Source organism: Triticum dicoccoides, chromosome 4B, assembly GCF_002162155.2.
Source record: "Triticum dicoccoides isolate Atlit2015 ecotype Zavitan chromosome 4B, WEW_v2.0, whole genome shotgun sequence".
In the NCBI taxonomy this organism is placed as follows: Eukaryota; Viridiplantae; Streptophyta; class Magnoliopsida; order Poales; family Poaceae; genus Triticum; species Triticum dicoccoides.
In genome coordinates, this window is record NC_041387.1 from 488197469 (window position 1) to 488211604 (window position 14136).

The window sequence follows — 14136 nt, forward strand, 5'->3', positions numbered from 1 at the left end:
ATCCTCCAGACGGTTAGACGTCATGGTCTGAGCATCCAAGAGGAATTGTGGATTGCTGAGTGACCAAGTCTGTGAAGGTTTGGAAGTCACCTGTGAAGACTTACACTACTGTTGGGTGAGATTTGCGTGATCTTAGCTCAAGGAGAATACGGTGAGGACTGTGTGTCCAGGACTGTGTGTCCTCGAGTTTAAATACTCAGCTGCTCCAAACAGACGTACAACTGTCATAGCAGTTGGAACTAGTCGACCAAATCATTGTCTTCACCGAGCATACTGGTTCTATTTCCTCAACCCTTTCATTTCCTCAATTATGTGTTGATGAACTTGATCATTACTGTTTGAAGACTTTGACTAAAGACTTTCTCTATTTCCTCAATCCTATTTCTTCAGTCAGTTTGTCTTCATCCTGTTATCCCGTGTTTACGCTTTCTGTACTCTGTGTTTTTGTTTGTCATTTCATCATGATGACTATGTTGTTGCTCTGCTATGCTTAGGCAGACCCGGTTTAATGACACCTTTCACAATATCATTAACCCGAACCTCGTCCTCAGCAGTCAGAGGCGTGATAATTGACGCACTTCAAAAAGTCCTTCCATGAATCTAGGGAAGGAAAACCACCTCTGACTTTACCAAGTCTCCCTTTCTTTGGTCGAAGGACCTGAGTACTTAATTCGCTGCAAGTAGTTCTTCGCTTAGGAATTTCCTCACCCTAGAATTCCTCAGTGAAGAATTCATAAAAATCGCCTATTCACCCCCCCCCTCTCTAGTCGACGTAACGCACTTTCAGGGAGGTCCGGGAGAATTTTGCTAGGTATTAACTCTACATACTTACAACCATTGTCCACGTCAAAGGGGGGTTTAGCATATCAAATTCCACCTTCGAAATAAGTCTGACAACTTCATCTAGAGTCTGGTGGCTATATATGGCGCCGCTCAAGAGGAGTTTAAGTCTGCATTTCTAAAATAATTAGTCAACACCTGTAGAGACAATCCCCATCCCATGTTAATCGAGGGGGATTTTAATATCCTTCGATATCAGCAGGAAAAAAACAATGATCGGTTTGACACTAGGTGGCCTTTCCTCTTTAATGCTGTTATTGATAGCCTGGATCTGAGGGAGATCATGATGTCTGGTCGTCAGTATACCTGGGCCAATAACCGATCGGTGCCAACCTTTGAAAAACTGGACCGGGTGCTAGTTACCACCGGCTAGGAATATAAATACCCCTTAGCCTCGGTTCGGGCACTAGAAAGAATTGAGGTCTTATCGGATCATGCTCCGTTGCTAACCGATTTTGGACAACCAATCCCAAGTTCTAACCGTCACCAGTTTAAATTCGAACTGGGATGGCTCACTACAGAGGCATTTCATGAGATGGTTAAGAAGGTGTGGGCGCGGTAACACACCCATTCGACGATGGAATAATCGAATCCGCACCTTGCGCTGATTCCTCCGAGGATGGGCCAAACATACTGCTGGCATTTACAAAAAAGAAAAACTGCGATTGTCTACCTTAATTGATTCCCTTGATAAAATAGCAGAGGTGAGGCCTCTGTCTGTTGTTGAGATTGAGCAAAAAAGTAATCTTAACGAGCAGATTGCCCGCCTACTACGCGAGGAAGAGATTAAATGGTACCAACGTAGCAAGGCGGATTCGCTGGTGCAAGGTGATGATAATACGAAATACTTTCAAATGATGGCCAATGGCAGGCATAGAAAGAAGCGTATATTCGCCCTTGACCAGGAGGAAGGCCGAATAGAGGGGGACGTACCACTTAGAAATTTTATCACTAAGTTTTACAAAGACCTTTTTGGGCCTTCAGCTGAAACTAATTTCCAGCTGGATGAATCTGTTACTCATGACATTACTCAAGTTACAGAAGCGGAAAATGAATTCCTAACCTCTCATTTTTCTGAGGAGGAAATTCTAACTGCAGTGTTTCAGATGGAACACAACAAGGCGCCGGGACCGGATGGCTTTCCCGCAGAGTTCTATCAATGCTTTTGGGACGTGATTAAGACAGACTTGGTTTAGTTGTTTAACCAACTGCATTCCAAGGACCTTGATATTTCTCATTTTAAACTTTGGGGAAATTATCCTATTGCCTAAGATTAAGGAGGCTAGTAGTATTCAACAATATCTACCGATTTTCCTTCTGAATGTAAGTTTTAAAATGTTTATGAAGGTAGGGACTAATCGGTTGAACGGTGTAGCTGACCATGTCGTAAAACCCACTCAAACAGCATTTATGCAAGGACACAACATATTAGATGGAGTGGTCCTCCTGCATGAAACTGTACATGAACTGCACCGGAAAAAGTTGAACGGTGTCATTCTTAAAATCGATTTTGAGAAAGCCTACGACAAAGTGGCCCTTCCTGTTGCAAACCTTGCGCATGAAGGGGTTTTCACAAAAATGGTGTCGCTGGGTAGAGAGTTTTGTCTCTGCAGGTAGTGTGGCCATAAAAGTTAATGATGACATTGGCAACTATTTTCAGACAAAGAAGGGGCTTCCTCAAGGCGACCCCACATCTTTTATTCTGTTTAACATTGTGGCTGACATGCTAGCTACCCTTGTTGAGCGGGCTAAGCTGGATGGTCAAATTAGTGGGGTCATTCCACACTTGGTAGAAGATGGTCTATCCATTCTACAATATGCAGATGACACGATACTATTCATGGATCATGATTTAGATAAGGCAAGAAATATTAAGCTGCTCTTTGTGCTTTTGAGGAACTTTCTGGTCTCAAAATTAATTTTCATAAGAGCAAACTTTTTTGCTTTGGCGATGCTGCAGAATCAGCACCCGAGTATGCCGAGATTTTTGGATGCGAGCTTGGGCAGTTTCCGATTCGGTATCTGGGTATTCCCATACACTATGGGTGTTTGACTATCGCGGAGTGGAGGCATGTGGAAGAGAGACTTGAGAAACGATTAGCCAGTTGGAAGGCCAAACTCTTGTCTTATGGGGGGCGACTGATCTTGATCAATTCTGTCCTAAGCAACATGGTTTTATATATGTTGTCATTCTTCCACCTGCCGAAAGGGGTTCTACAGCGTCTAGATAACTTTAGATCCAGATTTTTTTGGCAGTGTGATAACAAAACCAAGAAATATCGACTGGCTACGTGGAGCGTATTATGCAGACCTACAAGTCAAGGGGGCCTGGGAATCCAAAACCTTGAGATTAAAAACATCGCTCTTCTCAGCAGGTGGGTTTATAAACTACTCACTAAGAATGGAGTATGGAAGGAAATCATTCGCAACATGTATGTGGGATCCAATGCCATTTCTCAATTTCATTGGAAACCTGGGGATTCACATTTTTGGAGTGGTGTTATGAAGGCCAGGGAATTCTTCTTCCAATTTGGGACCTTCTTGGTTACGGACGGTTCTCGGGTTCATTTCTGGGAAGATACCTGGCTACGGAACAACTCACTAATGGTGCAATATCCGAGCTTGTACCGGATCGTTAGACATAAATTTGTCATGGTCAAACAAGTCTTAGGACAAGAAAACCCTGATTTTTCTTTTCGTTGGGATCTTTTGGGCATGGCAGCATGGAATGAATTACTCACTCGCCTGGAGGACATTCAACTGTCAGATGAGACGGACACTTTTCGATTGAACTTGCATCAGAATGGCAAATTTTCGGTCAAATCCATGTATGATGCAATGGTTCATTGTGATGTTCCGGTAGATAATATGAAATTGTGGAAGCTAAAAATTCCTCTAAGAGTGAAGATTTTCCTATGATTTCTAAACAAAGGAGTCATCCTAACTAGAGATAATCTGGCACGAGGAAACTGGCACGATTTCAAGACATGTGTGTTTTGCCAACATGACGAGTCTATCAAACAATTATTTTTTTGAGTGCAAGTTCGCTCGGACAGTTTGGGTCATGGTTCAAGTAGCTTCGAATTTATACCCACCATCTAGTGTACAGAATATGTTCGGCAACTGGTTGCGGGGTATTGATAAATAATTTTCTGCACATATTCTTGTGGGAGCGGCGGCCTTATGCTGGGCAATGTGGCTTACCAGGAATGATGTGGCTTTTAACAATAAATGTGTCTCATCTCCTATGCAGGTTATTCATATTTTGACATGATGGCTCCGTGCGTGGTCTATCCTGCAGAAGCCGGAGGACAGGGACCTTTTTATGATGGCGTCTACACGGTTGGAGTGTACGGCCAGGGAGGTTTTTTACCCCCATAGATGACGGTGTGATTTACAGATAGGATCTACCGCTATTTAGGCTGGACACGATTTATTGCTTGGCATTGTATCGAATTATTTTATTTTTAGGGCGCTCTGGATTTTTTTGGCTGTGTGCATCTAACTATGCAGAGGCCGGACTTTCTTTCAACAGATTGTATCACCTCGATATATCTATTCAATGAAAAGTCCTTTATCGAAAAAAACATCTTTTGAGAGGATTTTGCACAATGTTCAACTTCGCTATCGATGCCACAAAGAACACCCCCAAAATGGACACGTATGTGCATTGAGATTCGTGCCCTCCATCGAACGCCCACCGAGTGTTTTGCGCGAAAAACGTTCTGAGCCGACGTCAGAAGTATATCATTTGGGTTCGGGATCTTTATTCTGCGCCTAGCCGCCATCCTAAATTTGTAATCTCGTAACGTGCGAATAACGCATGTATCAGATCAACATAGTATGTGGTGTTTGCGGGGATTGCGATCCAAGTGTTTCTTATGCGTGACGGGTGACAAACATCCGATGCGGCCATTGTTGTTACGCTCGGCGCGCGTCACCTGTTGCACTCCAAATCCGTTCCTTGGATTTTGCGTACCACGTAGCCTCAGGACCTTAGTGGCAAAACACTGTCATGCGTGCATTACGGTGTTTTGGACTTGTGTGACAGGTAGGAGTATGACATGCCGCTAACGTCCGGTTTGCTTAACTTAACTTGGAAGATAAAAATTATGACGAGCCTCATCTTCAAAGTTGTCACATGGACTTTCGCTCCCGATTTCCCACGTGTTTTCATTTTGTTTATTTATATTTGTATAGGCGTATTTGGAGGGGGTAAAAGTGGCATTTCCTGAGCCGCAGCATGATCTTTTGAAACACAGATTCCACGGTGAACTCATTCAGGTAGAGTGCTCTGAAACACGCCTCCCGTATCTGCAGATGCCCTGGCGTGCCAATAATACAGATAGACGTAACATGAATGGATGTTGATCGTGGTTGAAAATCATCATATCACTAAACTACCAGCGGTCCACGTCTGGCCATAGATCAGACGAGAGTTACTATTAAAATGTTGAACCAGAGGGACACAGTTTACATAAACGAAAACGACCCGTACGAAGGGTGATGCTTTCGCCGGTCAACGCTGCGTGCGTGACTGAATTTGCAATGCAGTGTGCGATACGGCAGCACCAAGAATGCTGCTAATCCCAGTGCAAGCATTGGCATCTTTGCAACGAGGCCACAGACCAGTAACTATTTACTACTAGTGGTAGTACAACAGTCCTACTGAAACACCCCGTTGTACAAATTTGGGTGCCCTGCTCGCGGAAAGATGATCCATGTGCCAAACGCGATCCTGATGGTTACAGTCTAATAATCCCAAGAAATGCTACTACTTGTTAGTTAGATGCCTTTTTCTTTCCGAAAGAGTACAACCATATCCCTTTTCCTCATCTTTTTCTCGTGTAGCCATGTGGATTCGGAGACTATTATCCCTCTCCTTTTCTCCCTTTTTTCTTCCAGTTTGTGTAGTACAAATCATCACCAATGGAGCTCCCTCGGTCAATCCCCAAACCATCCATCTTCCCGCTTTTTTCCTTTCCTTTACCCCTCCAATCTCCTCCACCGAGAAGTTCCTGTCCCCTGTTCGTCGCCTTTCTCCGCCTCATCATCACAGATCCTGCTGCACACATACTAGTACTACAATACTTTTCTCCCAATTGACCATATCTATCTACCCATCCCATCCCATAGCATTGCATCACCTCCACTTCGCTTCACATGCGTGCGTGTCTTGGTCGCCGTCTCCCTTTCCTAGCCATCGGCCTACCGGCGGCACAAAAGACAGCGGCCTAGCAAAGCCAGCCCGCTCGCCGCCGCGGACCGCGACGAAGACCGCCTCGGGCCGTTCAACCCAAGCCCCTGCGGCCTGCGCGGCCTCGTGTCTTTCCTGCGGCATTCGTGGTTGGAGTGGTTGGGCGGAGCCCGCCCCCGCCCCGTGCCCCGCCTGCCGATGGTGACGGCCGGCGGCGTGTCGTGGCGCCATGAAGAGTGAAATTTTATATACCATGGCCGGGGCTGAGGCCTGACAACCCAACCAGATTTTAGGTAGTTACCTCTGTCGCTTGCCGCTCGCTGCCCGCCTTCCCCCCTTCGCTCCGCCACATCTTCCGCCCGCTTCAACTCCTAGCGGTAGGATATATTTGCCGCTTCCCTCTGGCTCCTTGCGCTTGTACTGTATCTTCATCCTCCTCAGTCCGTTGGTTCATCCCCCTCGCCCCCTTTCGGCTCGAGTTAGATCATCCATCGGCTGTAAAGCGGGCGGGTGGCTTGGCTTCGGCGCGCGGGACGGGGGTTCTCGGTAACGGGACTCGCTTTCCGGGAGGCCGCCCCTGCGACGACAGCCGCGCCATTTTCTATTCCGGCGGAGGGGGAGGTTCCGGGTCGTAGTGGTGCTGCATTGGCTGCGGTAAGCGGGGTTCGTATCGGCCAACAGGGGAGGTCCACGGCGGTTAGTGGTTGAGCCGCCGGCTGCGTGCTGCGGCGAGTGTTATCTATCGATCGCCATGGCGGACAAGTGTGGTTCCTGGTGATTCTCTCGAGCTGCCACTGGTGGGGGAAGCATGGCGGGGGAGGGCGTCGGGCGGTGCATACTGGTGGGGCTGCACATGGACGCCGTCGGCAAGGAGCTGCTCCAGTGGGCGCTCAACCAGGCGGCCAGGAGCGGCGACCGCGTCGTCGCCGTCCACATTTACCGCAAATCCGGTAGGTACCTCGCCCCTATCCCATTCCTATCCATCAAGAACCTTGCTTGCAGTTGCAGCTCCATTCATGGTAGCATTTCCTTGTGTTTGTCTTGAATCGAAGGAGACCTGTGCAAGACGAACGCGCTGACGCTGATCAGGACGCTGGACGACTACCTGGCGGAGTACGAGGCCATCTGCAGCAAGAAAGACGTGCGTAAGCAAGCAAGCAAGCATGATGCCTTCACCGCCATTAATGTCGTTGGCGGTTGCGCTCATGTGCTGGTATTGATGGCTTTTTGTGTCCGTCAGATCGTCCTCGTGGGGCGGGTGACGCCGGGGAGCTCGATCCAGAAGGTGCTGGTGAAGGAGGCCAAGCTCTGCGCGGCCATGGTGGTGGTGATTGGCACCAACAAGAAGTACTCCTTCGGGTCAGTCAGTGCTGATGGTCGCCTCCCAGCAACAGCAGCAATCTTGGCGTGATCCAACTGTTTGTTTTCTGCACGATTCGTTAACGCACACACCAAAAGTAATCGATTCTTTCTTCTTTTCTGGTGCGCTCGATCAGTGGCTCGACCTGCCTCGCCAAGTACTGCGCCAGGAAGCTCCCGCCGACGACCAGCGTCGTCGCCATCCAGGGCGGCAAGGCCATCTTCGTCAGGGAGGCCCCCCGGCCGCCACTTGGTTAGTAGAGTACTGACTCTGGATGTTAGCTGCGAATTGATATCGGTTGGTGAGTGGGTGATTGATGGATTAAAGCGTTGGGTGGCTACGTTCGTCCTCCTCCAGGAGCAGAGCCCAAGCCGGTGCTCCGCACGCTGCTGCACCCCAGCGTCGGGATGGAGCCCAAGGTGATCATCCCCAACCCCAACCGGCGGAGCGCGCGGTCCATGGACTTCGACGCCGTGGGCTGCGACCAGTGCGCCGCGCCGCATCCCAAGAAGCCCTGCGACGACAACGACGCTGCCGATGCCGATGCCAAGGCCGTCGTCGTGCGCGTGGCGGCGCCCGAGCAGAAGCTCGGCTGGCCTTTGCTCCGGCGCGCGCCACCCGCAGCGCAGGCCAGCAAGGGTGACCACGAGACGACGCGCAAGCAGTCGGTGGTGCACTGGGTGATGAGCCTGCCGCGCCGCTCCTCGCCGTCGGCGTCCCCGGAGCCGGCGCAGGAGGGGCTGGCAACCGACCTGAAGCGGATGCTCGGCGGCGTGCCGTCCCGGTGCCGGTGGTTCCGGTACGAGGAGCTGTACGACGCCACGAACCACTTCTCCCCCGGCAACCTGGTGGGCAAGGGCGCGCACAGCCGGGTGTACCGGGGCGGCCTGGCGAGCGGGCAGCAGGTGGCGATCAAGCTGTGCAGGGCGTCGGCGGAGGCGTCCAAGGACTTCCTCCGGGAGGTGGACATCATCACCAAGCTGCAGCACGGCCGCATCGTGCCGCTCGTGGGCGTCTGCGTCGAAGGCCCCAACCTCATCTCCGTCTACCGCTACCTCCCCCGAGGCAGCCTCGAGGACAACCTGCACGGTACGGCACCACGTTTGCATAGGACACACTGCTGTATTTTGTGGGCGTGCGTCGGTGGTCTACAACGGCTGTGGACATGTGAATTTGCAGGGAAGAGGTCGAAGCCGGCGCTGCCGTGGGAGAAGAGGTACCGGGCGGCGGTCGGGGTCGCCGAGGCGCTGAGCTACGTGCACTCCGGCTGCTCGCGGCCGGTGATCCACCGCGACGTCAAGTCCTCCAACATCCTCCTCACCGACGACTTCGAGCCCCAGGTAGTACTGCACCCTTAAATTCAGGGATGCAGTTTGTCTGTCTGTTTTTTGTACTGACAGACATGAACTCTGAACTCTGAACTGTGTACCGATGGTGGCAGTTGTCCGATTTCGGGCTCGCGATCTGGGCGCCGTCCAGCCCGTCGTCCCTCACGCACAGCGACGTCGTCGGCACGTTCGGGTACGTCTTCTTCTTGTATCTGTAGATGCATGGAGCACACCGACACGAGTCTCTTTCAGTCTGAAGTACGTAGCGCCGTGTTTGGGTGACGAAGACCAAAATCCTTGTGTGCGCAGGTACCTTGCGCCGGAGTACTTCATGTACGGGAAGGTGACGGACAAGGTGGACGTGTACGCGTTCGGCGTGGTGCTGCTGGAGCTCCTCACCGGGCGGAGGCCCATCACCGGCGACGGCTCACCAAAAGGCCACCACCAAAGTCTCGTCATGTGGGTAAGCCCTCGCAATCCCAGTTAAACCCACACACATAACCACCTCACTGTGTTACGTTATTATCATTGTCATCCTCGTGTAGAGAGAGAGAGAGATTGTGCTGACGCGGTTGTTCCGTTTGACGTACGTGACAGGCGACTCCGATCCTCAACGGCGGCGACATCTCCGACCTGCTGGACCCGAGCCTGGACGTGAAGCACGACGAGGTGGAGGTGAGGCGGATGGCCGTCGCGGCGTCGCTCTGCCTCGGGAGGTCGGCGCGCCTCAGGCCCCCGATATCGCAGGTCCGTCTCTCTCTCTCTCTGAGTAGCAGGCTCTTCTTCAGAAGAAGAAAGGGAAAAAAGGCCCTGCAGTTTTTCAAGTGCTAACATTTGCTTGTGTGTGGTGGCAGATACTGAGCATACTACGGGGGGAAGAGGACGCGACGAGCTTGGCGGCCTCAGAGCCGGACTGCGTGGTGGACGACGAGACCTACCCGGCGGCCAACGTGAGGTCGCACCTAGGCCTGGCGCTGCTGGACGTGGAGGACGCCGAGTCTATCTCCAGCACCGAGCACACCAACCTCAGCCCGCTCGAGGAGTACCTCAGAGAACGCTGCAGCCGATCCTCCAGCTTCGATTGACCTTCCTGTTTAACATTTCCTTTTCTTTTTGGATGAGTTTGCTTGTCTTTTGTTTGAGTTACAAACTCGTGTACATAACATAAACAAAGCAGGTGCCACATTTCCGGCACCTAGGGACATGATAGCCGATAGATATGCCACCCACAGAGAAAAAACAAAGTGAAAAATGGAATGAATGCCTTTCAGTGTGCCTGATGCTGTAATTCGGACACAAAGCCACGTCTTCACTAGAGCTATAAGTGTATGGTCTTGTCGAGAAGCTCCTTCTCCAGTTTATTTACATGGTCTTGCTATCTGAATGATGTATTCATTCCAGGGGTAACAAGATTTGTCATACAACATTACAATAACCTTAAAACTCAAGGTTCAAGGTTGTCCGTAGATCAGTGGCTTGAAACCAAAAATTAAGTCATAATAGATTAACAACACTACAGAAGGTTGCCAAATCCATCGTCCTGGAAAAGAAAAACTAGGAAACAAAGCTGGAAAACTGCCGTGAAGGAACACTATCTCCCACACCGGCACAGCTATCTCCCAACATCTCTTCTACTTCTCATCTAACCTCAGTCTTCCTACACAAACCTAAAAGGGAACAACATATGGCAACTGATACATATGAAGGTCGGGCAAATGAATAGCCCTTGGTTGCCATGAAAACTCCAGCTCCATGGGCGCCAAACCATCACTTGCCTTGCAGCTGCTATTGCTGGCATCAGGTTTCTTTGCACCGCCGAGCAACCAATCCTGGTCGCCGAGATTCCCGGTCTCCTCAATCTCCAAGGAAGGTGGATTCCAGGTAACAAATAGATCTCGGAACTTCCTCTCTTTCTTCTCTTCCTTCTCAGCCTTGCGGCTCTTCTTACGATCAGACTTGGACTGCTTAGCCTCTGGTACTGTGCCTTTTTCGGTGTTCCTGCCAGAGGAACAAGGCTCTTCTTTCGCCAAGGAGGTGCTTGACTGCTGCTGTTGGACGAGGGGAGTGCCTACAGGCCCCTTTGGTTTGTGCAGGACGGGCTGCTGCTGCCTGTCTGGCTGGTTGGAAGCAGCGACTTCTATTGTTTCCTTTTGCAACACCGGCAAACTCGGTGGAGGAGCATCTCTTCGGAGCACCTTGGATGGCACCAGGGGGTCAACCTTCTGCAACACCTTCACAGGAGGAATGTCAACAACCTTGGCAGGAGGAATGTCGCCTCTCTGTGCCGCCTTAGCAGGTGGAGGAACAACTCGTCGTGTCAGCGGCATAGGCAAAGGATCAGCACTTCCCTTCACCTTGGCAGATGAAGGTGTAGCATTAACAGGCACCCGGGGATCTGTCTTTTGCATGATCTTTGCTGAGGTAGGGGTATCTATCTTTTGCATGATCTTCGCCGAGGTTGGGGGATCCACCTTTGGAGCAATATTTGTCATGGAAGGAACTCTTTGCAAGATCGTTGCAGGGGGTTTTACATCCATTTGTTTTGGCACAGATTGAGTATCCCTCTTGATGCTTTGCTGGAGACCGGCAGCTGACTTTACCATAACATCCCTGCGAGGTTGAACTGCATTCTGCTTACTCAACAAGGATGAAGGTGTAGCCATTTGTTGGACAGGTGGTTGCTGAAGAACCCTAGAACCATCCGACATGGCTGACGGAGATTCCTGATCTCTTTTTATCTTAATGCGAAGTACTGTCCCTGCAAAATCATAATTCATGGTCAGCAACTCTTGCAGAGAATGCTTACTAAAACCAACAGAAACCAAAAAATATGATGTGAAAGCCTCACCATTCTTATTTTGACTAGGGCCTGGGAGTACCACCTTTCTTCGCTTACTGCTGTCCTGAGAGCTCTCTGGTGATCCATGAATTGTCTGAATGAAAGAAGGAGCCCCATACTCTTCTGAGAGTCCACTCTTCTCCAACTGCTCAAACTGTTCTTTGGAGGCAGTTTTGGACTCCGGACCAGCTATGTTGGTATCTTCATGCTTTCTCTTCTTATGGCTGCGTTTTGAATGTTTTGTCTCACCACCACCCGGATGGGAAGCTTTCTTGTCATTCCTCCTTCTCTCTTTCTTTTCGGCCCTTTCCCTTTCTTTCTGGAGCTTCAGCCACCAGATTAATCGTCAGTTCTGATTTAGAACAGACGATGGCAATGCAATGCAGCATATTGCAGTATGGTAATGAAGTTTCAAACTTACACAAGCACACATAGAAATAATGCAGCACTAACACAGAAGTGCTACAAGTTACAGTTAGCAATTAATACATGAATCTTCCACAAATAATAATTCAGTACCCTTGATATATACTCCGTATCTTCTTTACACAGTTAGTCATAATCCTTATACAATGCAAGTACATAGAATCAAAGAATTAGAGCACATCAAAATTTGCACAACCATACTACGCAGAAGACACATTCATTGCCAGGCAAAGAACAGTTAAACAAAAAACGACAGCAAATTCCAGAACAGAGACAGCAAAATTCAGACCACGAAGGAAACTTTAGACAAGAATATATGGACAACTCAAATGGCATGTGTCAAGATTGCGAGACTACAAGATAAACAAGATAGCAAAAAGGATAAGGCAAGTAACGGCCAATGGAACCACACAATAGCGACACCACAAAGTGAGCACACTAATTTGTGGGTAATTGGTGCTAGTAACCAAATCCAAGAGAAAGCCCAATGTGCTAACAATTTTAGCAAGCCAGGAAATTATGGATTTCTCATTGCTAAATCTGGAGGAATATGAAATGTTTGCCTTTTCAAGTGAGATCTCCGGAAGGAGTATTTTTCACAGAAAATTTAGTCTCGTAACTAGCAATGCGATTGACAAATCAAGACATCACGGGCGTCAATCTGGGTACAGAATCAATCCTTCAAAAAATGTAGGCCTGTAACAATAAAACTGGAAGGCGCATCTGACAGACCATGTTTTGTTTGCATTCAGGTTATTACCAATTTAAGCACGCTTAGCAGGCACGAGATCGGGCCGCGAGGTTAGGTCAGCAGAAACAGGCAATCGATCTAACCGACGCATCGGCGGCAAGGTTAGCCTCCCCTGGCATGCGATTCCCAAATCGCACGCGCACACCCAACAGATCTGATCAGAATCAACAGGCAAGAACACATGATCCGAGGACGTGCGTGTTGTAAATCCGATGGTTCAACAAACCTTAGCGGTCGTCTCCACCACGGGAACGGGGGGCACGGCCACTGGGTTTCGCACGTAGCCCGGCGGCGGGTAGGGGAAGCACCTCGACATGGCGGCCGGTGTGAATCCCGCTGCGCGATGCGCGAACCCTCGGAATCAAGAGAGCGACGGCGAGGCCCGCCCTAATCGACCGCGAACCGAAGGAGATTTCGATTCGCGGGAAGAAATCCGACGGAACGGATTGGGGGCTCTCGGCGGGAGGGATTTGGCTCTTGTGTGGCGGCTAGGGTTTCACGGGGAGGAGAGGGGAAATTTTAGCGGCGGCTACGCGAGATGGGAACGGAAGAAAAGGGTAGCCTCTTCGAGGGTCCGGGGGTTGGGCGGTATATATAGCCGGAGGGGAGGTGCCCGAGTCGTGCGGGGAACTGGCGCGTCCGCCTCGCTTACCAACCAGGCCTCTACACGGAGTCCCTGACGGGCGGGACCGGAAGCCCGCAGGGCCCGATGGCAGCGAGGGGCACGGGTGGAGGGGGGCGGGAGGCGGTGCGTGTGGGGCACGGCAAGCGGCGCGCTCTCATTGGCTAGGCCGCGCGGCGGCCCACCTGCCGGGGAGCGGGCGGGGGTGGCGTGTTCGCGTTGCACACGAAACGTGTTCGCGGGGTGGGCCCCCCGCGGCGCGGAACCGACCTAGAAGGCGGTGATAGCGGGCCGGCACGTGGGGCGCGGCTTTCGCGTGGCTGCCAGCCCAGCGCGAGGCTGTGCGGTGGGAGGCGAGGCGCGTTGCCTTCTCTTTCTTTTTTCCTCCCGCGCGGCTCCGTGACCGTGTCCCCGTCCCGTTCGTTCTGCGGTGCCCAGCGAAAACCCCCGAGCGCGCGGCGGCGGGGAGTCCCGCTCGCGTAGATCTGAAGATTTCAGATTTCGGATTTTGGATTTTGGATGCCGAGGGAGGGCTGCTGCGATTTGTTTTTTTTTTTTGTGAGGCGGCAGCCCCGATTTGTTTAATCTCGCGCCTGAACAATGATCGTAGCAGCATGATAGTGGGGGGGAAATCCCAGGATTGGATCGTAGCAGTACTCCTAACCATGTTCGCAATTCCAGCTCATGTTCTGCCGTGTCGAGTTTTACCGGATTGAATCAACGACCCGAAATTTAACCGTCCAACAAAAACTAACTCAATTCGTTACCGTATA

General features: G+C 50.6%; 2 protein-coding genes across 3 annotated transcripts; one reads left to right on the top strand and one right to left on the bottom strand.

Moving 5' to 3' along the window:
- Positions 1 to 5971: 5971 nt before the first annotated feature.
- LOC119291038 (receptor-like kinase LIP2) lies at positions 5972 to 10002 on the top strand. 2 transcript variants are annotated; one of them, XM_037569729.1, is made up of 10 exons: positions 5972 to 6987; positions 7093 to 7178; positions 7278 to 7396; positions 7534 to 7649; positions 7755 to 8486; positions 8577 to 8737; positions 8839 to 8918; positions 9035 to 9188; positions 9323 to 9472; positions 9580 to 10002. In XM_037569729.1, the coding sequence occupies exons 1-10, from the start codon at positions 6846 to 6848 to the stop codon at positions 9808 to 9810; spliced, it is 1971 nt and encodes a 656-aa protein (XP_037425626.1). In that variant the 5' UTR covers positions 5972 to 6845; the 3' UTR covers positions 9811 to 10002. The 2 variants fall into 2 exon arrangements, with proteins under 2 accessions (XP_037425626.1, XP_037425625.1); XM_037569728.1 differs by having other exon boundaries at positions 6021 to 6987; positions 7090 to 7178.
- A 99-nt stretch (positions 10003 to 10101) lies between these two features.
- LOC119291039 (neurofilament heavy polypeptide-like) lies at positions 10102 to 13300 on the bottom strand. Its single transcript, XM_037569730.1, has 3 exons — positions 12968 to 13300; positions 11574 to 11889; positions 10102 to 11483 (listed from the first exon to the last, which is right to left on the bottom strand). Exons 1-3 carry the CDS (start codon positions 13055 to 13057, stop codon positions 10393 to 10395), a joined length of 1497 nt encoding a protein of 498 aa, XP_037425627.1. The 5' UTR covers positions 13058 to 13300; the 3' UTR covers positions 10102 to 10392.
- Between the last annotated feature and the right edge of the window lie 836 nt (positions 13301 to 14136).